A 9,263-nucleotide genomic window follows, 5' to 3' on the forward strand; every position below is an offset into this window, starting at 1 on the left:
AGTTTACAATTTTGACATATACACACTGGCTCTTTTTTGTCTTAATTTGTAGGATGAAGAGCAGCAAGAAATGGTGAATTCCGCTGCCTTCATTGAAGAAGAGTACGGGCACCTGATTGACACTATCTTGGTGAAGGAGGATCTCCATAGTGCTTGCACCCAGTTGAAATCTATATTGGAGAAACTAACTACAGAATCCTTTTGGGTACCTGTCTCTTGGGTTAGGTCATAGTTCTCTATGCTGTGCCAAAAATATGTTGTAAATAGAATGGATGGATGACCAAAAGGGAAAAATTCACACTAGCCTGGCTAGTTTCCTCAGATAAAGAGCAAAGAGGAGCCTTCTTCATCAAGGTATATATGCTGATGAAACCTTTTTGCTTGAGAGGAACGGACAGACACTGCAGTGGAATGCAAAGTCCTAACAGAATACAATGCAGAGGCATGTGCATCATCGGACAGTAATCTTATTTCAGATTCCAAATACCTGAATGAATACCTTTCGCATGGTTTTGAATGTGCAATTTAGGCCAGACCAAGGTTTCTTCCAAGCAGAAGGTTCCCAGTGCATTCGTTTGGGAAAGGCTGTGCAGTTATTCTGACTTTTTCTCTATAATGTATATTTTTTCTGATAAGATAGGAGACAAAAGAAGTGCTGGGAAAAGTATGAGAGAGTTACAAAATATGGGAAAGCATTGACAATGGTTATTGTTAGTTCCACCTGGAACAGACCCATTGAATCAAATGGATCTGCCTATGTATTGACTCTTATCATTCATATATTGATTTATGACCCATATTCTAGTCAGGATGAGTAGTATTGGGGCCAATGTTCTCTGGACCTAGAGGTTGAATAAATTTCTTTTTGTTTTACTGTATCTTTAATCCCACATTCTGGGATTAGTGTTCCCCTCAAAATATTTCCCAAGATATTTATCTCCAGAGTTCTGGATTTAAGGCAGTGTGACTGCAAAATTAAAAGCCTCCACCAGCATGAGTAATGGAGGGTATAGTACCATGTATCTGGTGGGTGCCAGGTCAGAGAAGGCCTATCTAAATGATGTGCTAAATTAATGTTATTATCACACTCGTGATCTTTGTTATTATCATTATTATATTTATTTATATCCTGCCCTTTTCCATTCGGGACTCAGCATTGCTTATAAGTGCTAAAACAGATACAGCTAAAGCATTTACAACATTGTAAGTATCAGTGCCACATTTCAACAGAACAATACAGGCCATGGGTGAGATGTCAGCTATTGTCAAAATGGGAGTTAATCAGGCCAATTACAACAGAGTCATGCTGGAGGACCTAGGAAATGCCTAGAATGGGCATAATTAGTCAGATGGTACTGATCCCATAGATATGGGGATTGTGCTATATATCATACAAAAGTTAAAATATGATTAACAATCGATAATATTTAAGGTAATTTAAAAAGCAATTGAAAACAATAACTAAAAGCAGCACAGCATACTTAAGATCCTTCCCCTCTGAGAAGCCAACTCTCAAAGGCTGGCTGGAGCTGAAATCTGCCTAGGACAGGATAGTAAGGATGGTGTCAGTCCAATCTCTTTTGGAAGGGAATTCCAAAGTAATGGATCAATCACTGAGAAGACTCTCCCCTGTGTTTCCATTAGATGTACTTGTGAGATTGGTGGATGAGAGCAAAGAACCTTTCCAAAAGGTCTGAAGACATAGACAGACTTATATTGGGCTCATTCGTAAATCATATACTTGACATGTTGAAAATCTCACCTCTTTTAAATGGCACCAAATTCCTGATCAGGGCTTTGAAACATTTGTCTTGAGGGGTCTATAACTGCCAGGTGCCCTAAAGCATCCATGACATACTGGTTTGAGACGTCCTGAAGATATCGTAAAACAACCACTCTTACCTCTTTTTCCAAGCTCCACACCAAATAGGTAAATAAGGAGGTGCATGAGGCTTCTGTGTTCTGCCTGTTTTGCTTGCGCTAGATTTAAGCAAAGCTTTGAAATGCTCAAAATATGTCAAGTCCAACTACCTACTCGGGATCAATTTCTTCTACTGTTATTTGTTTAATATGTAAAATATTTGACATAATAGATAGTGAAAAGGAATTGACAAGAAAGCTTGAAATTCAACTGTAACTGTGTCATATTATCCCACAGGATCATAACTATAGAAAATAGAAAAATTCTGTTGACAGAAGATGTCTTGCACACCTATGAAACACAATGCTGATGTCTTGCACACCTATGAAACGGCTAAACAATCATAAAAGTGGACACTTATTTTTAACTTTTTCTTCTTGCTTTGTTCTATATGAATTTATGTACAAGAGTGCAGGGAAATACATTGAACTGGGCACAGAGTCCAGCATCTAGAAATACGTAGGTCTAAATCTAGTTGTAAATACCAACTACAGTAAACCTGTTGAATCAGTGGGACCTAGGGCCCACCACACAGTCATATAACCCAGAATATCAAGGCAGATTAATCCACAATATCTGCTTTGAACTGGATTATCAGAGTCCACACTGCCATATAATCCAGTTCAATGTGGATTTTATATAGCTGTGTGGAAGGGGCCCTAGAGAATTCTGGATTAACCAAGTAACCATTGATTCAGTGGAATCAACACTATTGTGGACTAAAAACTAGATTCAGATTAGGAGTGGGAATCATGTGGTCCTCCAGATGTTCTTGAACGGCAAATCCAGTCTGTCCTAGCCAATGGAGACACATTTGGTACATCCTGAAGTCAAAGTGTATATGGGGCATCATGTAATTCTCATTCCTGATTTGTGCTGCACCCTCATTTCCTTAAAAGTAAAAACAAGTTTCTAGTACAGTACTTGTGATTAAGGAAAGATTGGAGTTTTTCTTTCTTTCTTGGTCTTCTTGAACAAAGAAAGCTGCACTTGGCTGTTCTAAAGAGTGGGTGGAGGGTGTAACAGTCTTTCCACAATTCTAACATTTCATATTTAACCTTTCCACAATCCCCACTCTTTGCTCTCTAATTTCACATCAAAAAGGACCAACAAAGAATCTTAGAAATAAAATACTTTATGCAATATGAAACTTTACAACCAAACAATTAAATTTGCAGCATGTGGGTTTTTGGCACAGACTTTGGGGTTTGTGTGCACAGGTATTTGTTTTTGGTTTTTTGTATGTAGCAGGCTGTGTATTGGGATTGGGACGTGTTTGAGCACACTGTGTGTGTTATTTGTGTTTTCTTTTCTTCTGGAAAATCTATAGCGATTTTATGTTCCAATGTAATGCCTTTGTGTTGTAATTTTCTATAAAATTGAGTCCCATTGATGAAAACCTGAGGACAGATCTTCCCAGGGTTTGTGCTGTAGATGTATCAGCCAAAGTCTTTATCACAAACCTATATTTTAGAAGTGGAGTTGTCAATGTATTTCTTGTTCCTTTCTATGTTTGTTGTTTGACAAATGTATTGGAGGAGCTCAGGTATTTGGCGTGTTTTTCAGGACAAGGTCCAGAAATTGGGAAAGTGAATATTCATGGACCACAACTTCGAAATCACAACCACAGCCTATATGGTTTTCATAGACAGGCTGGTTGTGGAATTCTGGGATGAGTAGCATAAAGCATTTTCATGTTATGAGGAGATCTGTAGTAAGTAACCAGTATCTGCTGATTTTTGCTCAACCTGGATAGAGGAAGGTAGGGGGCATTCTAGGCAGAATGGAAAATAATTTTAATGGCTTTTGAGACTCATTGAGAGACAGAGCACAGCATGTTTCAGAGGCTTGCGGTATGTTTTATATTGCCTGAAATCATGCAGATATTTTAAAAATGCAAATGGCTAAACAAAATATGGACCATTGAAAAATACATTCAAACATGCTTCAGTAAACGGGCAAAAAGTGTGTAAATAAACACATGCGTTGAAGAAAATGTGTATGGATTTTCATGCAGAAAGGAAACAGTCTCACATCCGGATGTAAACAAAGCATGAAATGATAAGAGGTAAAAGTTGGAGAAATGCAAAGAATAACACTATGTAACAAAATTTGAAAAAAAAATATGTTCCTAGTTTGGAAATGTTATTTCCTCTTTAATTGTATGGTACCTACTTCAAAAGTAGTTGTTATGCTCCAGAAACTTCATTTTTGTGACTGCCACAAACTATGTTGAATTGGTTGAGATTCGATGAGATATTCATAGAAAAACTACAGTAAAATGTGCTGTAGGATGTCCCATAAAAATAAAGTTTTTGTAATATATTAAACCTTTCCTGTGTTTTTATGATAGACTCAATTAGGAAATGACATTTATCGCCCAGGAACAAAAATTGTGTTACATAGTCTAATAGATCAAGCTTGAAGCTTCACCAAGCACCTGCTTACCTCCTTTCTTCCTGTGAATGCAGTCTACCTTTACATTTGTCAAACAGCCTACCTTACGGTCTGACACAAACACAGTCTTTTAGTGGCCAGGGTAGGGTTATGAATGCTCAAGTCCATGAGGGTAGAGTCTTTGTGCACTCTGACCATTGAATAATCAAAGGGGCATGGACTGGCAGTTGCACAAAGAAAGTACTGGAGACTGTCTTGCACAATGTCCTTGCTTGAACTAATGCATGCATAACAAGAGTTAACCATTGGGTAGGTGACTAATAGGAGTCCAACCACAGATTTTCACATCCTTAGTATTAACATGCTGTGTTGTGAAGAGATGGTGAAGTCTTAAGATGCCAAGAAGGTATTCCAAATAAAATGAAAGCTGCATCTAGACATCCTTATGATATACAGGATGTGACTCGGTATCTTGTTTTCCCTTCATTTCCCTTGTCTCCTTTTAACTACAGGCCCAGATTGGGATTATTACTTGAAATGCAGGGCACGATAGAGCATTTTCTCTTGCAGTATATGGGTAGAATATCTCAACCTAATTCATAACTAAAATGGTAAGATAAGTCACACCAGGCAGCTCCCATGTCAGATGGGCTTTGCTGTGCTTTGACTTTAGTCTCAACTTCAAGGACCTATCCATGGTGCCATTCTCAGAATAGGTTCACCAAGTTGGATAATGCTTTCAAAGTCTGAACTAAATCCAGAGCACTGATATTCTATTTTTATGCGCTTGTTCTTTGATAGCCATTTTTAACAGTTGCTCAAGATTTCTATTCCTGCTTCTCTCTGGTTTAAAACCCATTAATGTTTTCCCCAGTCCCTGGCTGCCTATCTTTTGGCATTAGCTGTAGTGCCTGTATTCCTATCTCCAGGTAGATGCTGTTTTGTAGTGGCAGCTGTTTCTACTTCCTTAGGCACATTGACTTCCATGTGCCTGTTAGCTTTCTTCCATGAAAAAAAATGACTCTTTATTGCTCCCAAGGCAGGCAGATCTGGTGTTCTAAAGCATGAAAAGGACCTACAGTAAAGAAGTACTATGTTGACATATGGCATAAAGTGTTTTCCTTGGAGGGCCCAAGGCATTTTTTTGCCTGAGGCAGAACAAGAGATGGCAACCTCCCTCACAAATTACAGTATGCTCCTTTATCCATGGACTTGATATTAAGTTTCCAAAATATTTCCTCTTGGAAGTGGTTGTGGACCTGTATATCGTCAAGTGGGCTTCTATGGTGGGCATCTAGGCTATGCATACTCAAACTATAGGGTTTGTTTTTATCCATGGTTTCAGGAATCTACATGGAGTCCTGGAATGTATCTCACATGGATATGGGAAAGTACTGTACTATTACTGCTATTTTATTTATATCATGCTTTTTCCCCAACAGGAGACTCAAGATATCAAAGTCATAGTACACAGTTTAATTCACCCACACTGCAACACACCTGATGCCTCATAAAATACGTTGCAAAGGTACATAGATTGCAAGTTATGATTGTGGCACTAGTTTTCCAATCATGACTAAGTTGTGATTGCCAATACAGAACAATTGTAAATCTAGGTACTGTTTTGCATTTAGGATTGATTCTGGTTGTGGCACTATTGCCATGACTGTAACTCCTTCCTAACCAACTTTGCCAGGCATTAGATATGAGGAGAAGGAAGTACATTCTGGCAGGAACTGGAGCATGGGTGACTGATGTTTCTGTCTATTGTGGGCTGCCAGGCTCCTTCACAAGTCACATGGCATAAAATAAAGAAAAAGAAGCCCCTAGAATCAGGTAAGTAGGTGTCTCGCTGATGTAGCCAGTAGCGACACATGAGTAGTAGGCAGGAGGGGTCAGCCATTCCTGCTTCTGGAATCAGATTTTCCTACAAATTGATTTAAACTGGGTAAAATTGCATTAAGTGGCTTTGCCCTGGGTTAAGTTAGATCTGCCCTGTGTGGTGTTTAGCTACTGTGGGGTTGACTGCTTTCTACACCAACCTAAGTGGTCAGGGTAGATGGGTCCTTGTTGTTTTTTTTACTTTAATTTCCCCCCTGCTCTGGAACAATTTAAAATTGTGCCTTTAATATCTCACATATCAATTCCAGTTTATCATGAATTCCTCTTTTTGTATTTCTGACCACAAGATCATATTTGGCATTCCTTTAGGAAATCAGCTTTCTTAAAATCTAGAATGCCTGTCTGATACTTTGATTAGGCTCGACTTCCCCTTTCTGCTGTATGAGAAGCTCTAGAACAGTGGTTCTCAACCTATGGGTCCTCAGATGTTTTGGCCTTCAACTCCCAGAAATCCTAACAGTTGGTAAACTGGCTGGGATTTCTGGGAGTTTAGGCCACAACTTCTGGGGACCCACAGGTTGAGAACCACTACTCTAGAAGAACATGGTTACTCCCACCTAAGGAAACTGCCAGTTCTACCCCATTGATCAGCTCATCAGTGTTGGTTAGGATCCGATCTAAAGTTGATATTGTTTCTTCTTCCACTTTCTAGGCAATGAAATAATCTGTAAGGTAAGTGAAGTTGTTGAACTTATATTTTTCATAGAACTTGATTTCCAATAAATGTCAAGATAGTTGAAATCCCATTACTGCTATACCTTTTTTCTAGATGTTTTGGCATCTGTTTGAGGAAGGTCTTATCCATGTCCTCTGCCTGGTTTGGGTGATTTGTATTGCTCCCTCAATGATATTCCTGTTTTTTCTCTCTCCCTTAATTTTTACTCAGATACTCTCAACCTGGCTTCCAGGATTAAAGTTATGGATCTCTTCACAGATGTAAACATCCCTAACATATAAGGTCCCTCCTCCTTTCCTGTTTGGTCTCTGAAATAGGTTAGGCACTTTTTTGCTGGTGATTCATACACACACAGACTCTGTGTAATGCATCAAAGAAGACATTTCTCAGTAAAGTTCATTTTCCTCTAATGATCTTGGTTTGTTTCATCTTTAATATCATCCTCTCCACCTTCCTCCACTCTATGCTTGGCAGTGAAAAGACAATCTCCTCTTCCACCCACCTTTATACCATATTTTAGTATGCTCAGCTGCATTCCGTATTTAAGCAAACATATGGCACAGGATTACTTTGTAGTGAGTTGTGGTTCCCTGATGATCTTAATTTAATACATCTATTTATGATGGAGGAGGGGTGTGTGATATGTCAGATACGTTATTAAGGCTGAAAGAACAGCTGGAAATTGTTCATTTTTTGTGTTTTCCTCCATTTGAGAGGTTCAGGCTTTAAATGAGGAACAGAACAGCAGGTTGCCCAGCTGTTTTCAAGACCCGCATGATCCCGGATTTGATACAGAGCTGGTAGGGAGAGATTTAGGTAACTACCATCTCCCAAAGGAGGGTTTTAACAAGCATCAAATTGTTGCAACTGAATCTAATTATTGCTGAAAATAAGCTGCATTTGGAGTATTTGAAAAGTTACTTTAAAAGACTAATTAGTAGCCTTTGTAATTCCATGCCCCATCCTCAAAGTAACCAGTTATTATTATGGTTACAAATTGTAAGATATAATTCTTTTTCATCTCTCAAAAAGTCAGCTGGATGGAATTGACACCCCACTCTACACTCCTGTTGCCTAGTCTGTTTTCAAATATGTTTTACAATATAGCATATCCAGATTTTTTGGGGGGAGGGTCATACTGGAGCAATCTTGAAAGTCACTGAGAGGTCCAATGAAGTCACTTCACTCTTGTGTGCTTCCTGTCCTTGTTCTTCAGGACATCCAATTGTTCTGATCTAACAAGAAGAGTTTCAATCCCACTTTTTCATCGGCTTTCAAAATGACCTACTGGACTAGTTTCTATCTCCAAGTTTCACTTTCCTTCTTGAATTATTTCAAACTGAATTCCAAGTGCCAAGTAGATTGCACATCATTTATTGAGCAGACAAAAGCAGAGGATGGGCAGAATCTTGCCCTTCTCAGCTGTTGCACTCTAGTCTTGACACACCTTTTCACCCAGCACCACACCAGAGTCCAGTAGTACTGACTACATCAGTTTGTTAAGAAAAGCATGTACAAAGGGAAAAAGGGCATTTTCCAAATGAGCAGTAGAAAAGGAGCTATAAAATAGCAGTAGTCCAAAAATAGCACGGTACATGGGATCAAGGAAGTCAAGATTACAGGCATGAATCCATAAGCATGAAAGCAGGAACTTTTCCCAAGGCAAAAGCCTTTCAGGAACATAGGCAAACACAGGAAACTTGAATCATGAACTTGAATGCTGAGAAGAAACTTGAATCATGAACTTGAACCTGAGCCTTTTGCCAATGTTGTCTGCTTTGAGAGACACCAAGTAAACATCACTTAATTTAAGCTCAAGCCTGACCAAGAAGCCATGAGATCATGCTTCACATGCCTGGGTTTCAAGAATTTCTCAAGGAGCCTCTCTGAAGGCCTAATTAATCTATCCTTCACTCTCTCCCTCTGGAGAACTAATCAGATATCATGGGGAAACTCCCCATCAGCTGAAGGCCAATTCCCAAGAGAAATGGACCTTTCACCGGTTTCCCTTTTCCCTGTTGCTAAGGAACGAACATTGGAATCCAAAACATCCTCTATCTCATCTTCAACTGCCTGCACTTCTCTCTGATCTAAGGCCTGCAATTCCCTCTTATCACACACAGACTCCTCAGCTGGAAACCCATCATCACCCTTGTCCTCTGGGAAATCCCCAGCCTCTTGCTAAGCCCCAACACCAGCAAATTCAAGCAAAAGCAAATTGCCTCTCCTTGTGTGTGTGTTCTCTTCCTCATTAGAAATGTTCATCGCCTTGAAATTAGAAATTTTCACTAACCTTTTACCATCTGTGAAATGCGGGAAGTTATGTTGTCCATCAGAATAAATGTAGTGTTTGGCTTAAAGACTAGA

At 39.2% G+C, this 9,263-nt stretch overlaps 1 protein-coding gene across 1 annotated transcript in view; it reads left to right on the plus strand.

The window, feature by feature from the left end:
- The window catches only part of mpp3 (MAGUK p55 scaffold protein 3), a 76,082-nt gene extending 71,831 nt beyond the window's left edge, over positions 1 to 4,251 (plus strand). Inside the window, exon 19 of the mRNA XM_003222672.3 lies at positions 53 to 4,251. Within this exon, the coding sequence (XP_003222720.2) occupies positions 53 to 232 (180 nt within the window). The 3' untranslated portion in view covers positions 233 to 4,251. The remainder of the gene's footprint in view (positions 1 to 52) is intronic.
- Positions 4,252 to 9,263: the final 5,012 nt, after the last annotated feature.

Source organism: Anolis carolinensis, chromosome 6 (assembly GCF_035594765.1).
Source record: "Anolis carolinensis isolate JA03-04 chromosome 6, rAnoCar3.1.pri, whole genome shotgun sequence".
Taxonomy (NCBI): Eukaryota; Metazoa; Chordata; class Lepidosauria; order Squamata; family Dactyloidae; genus Anolis; species Anolis carolinensis.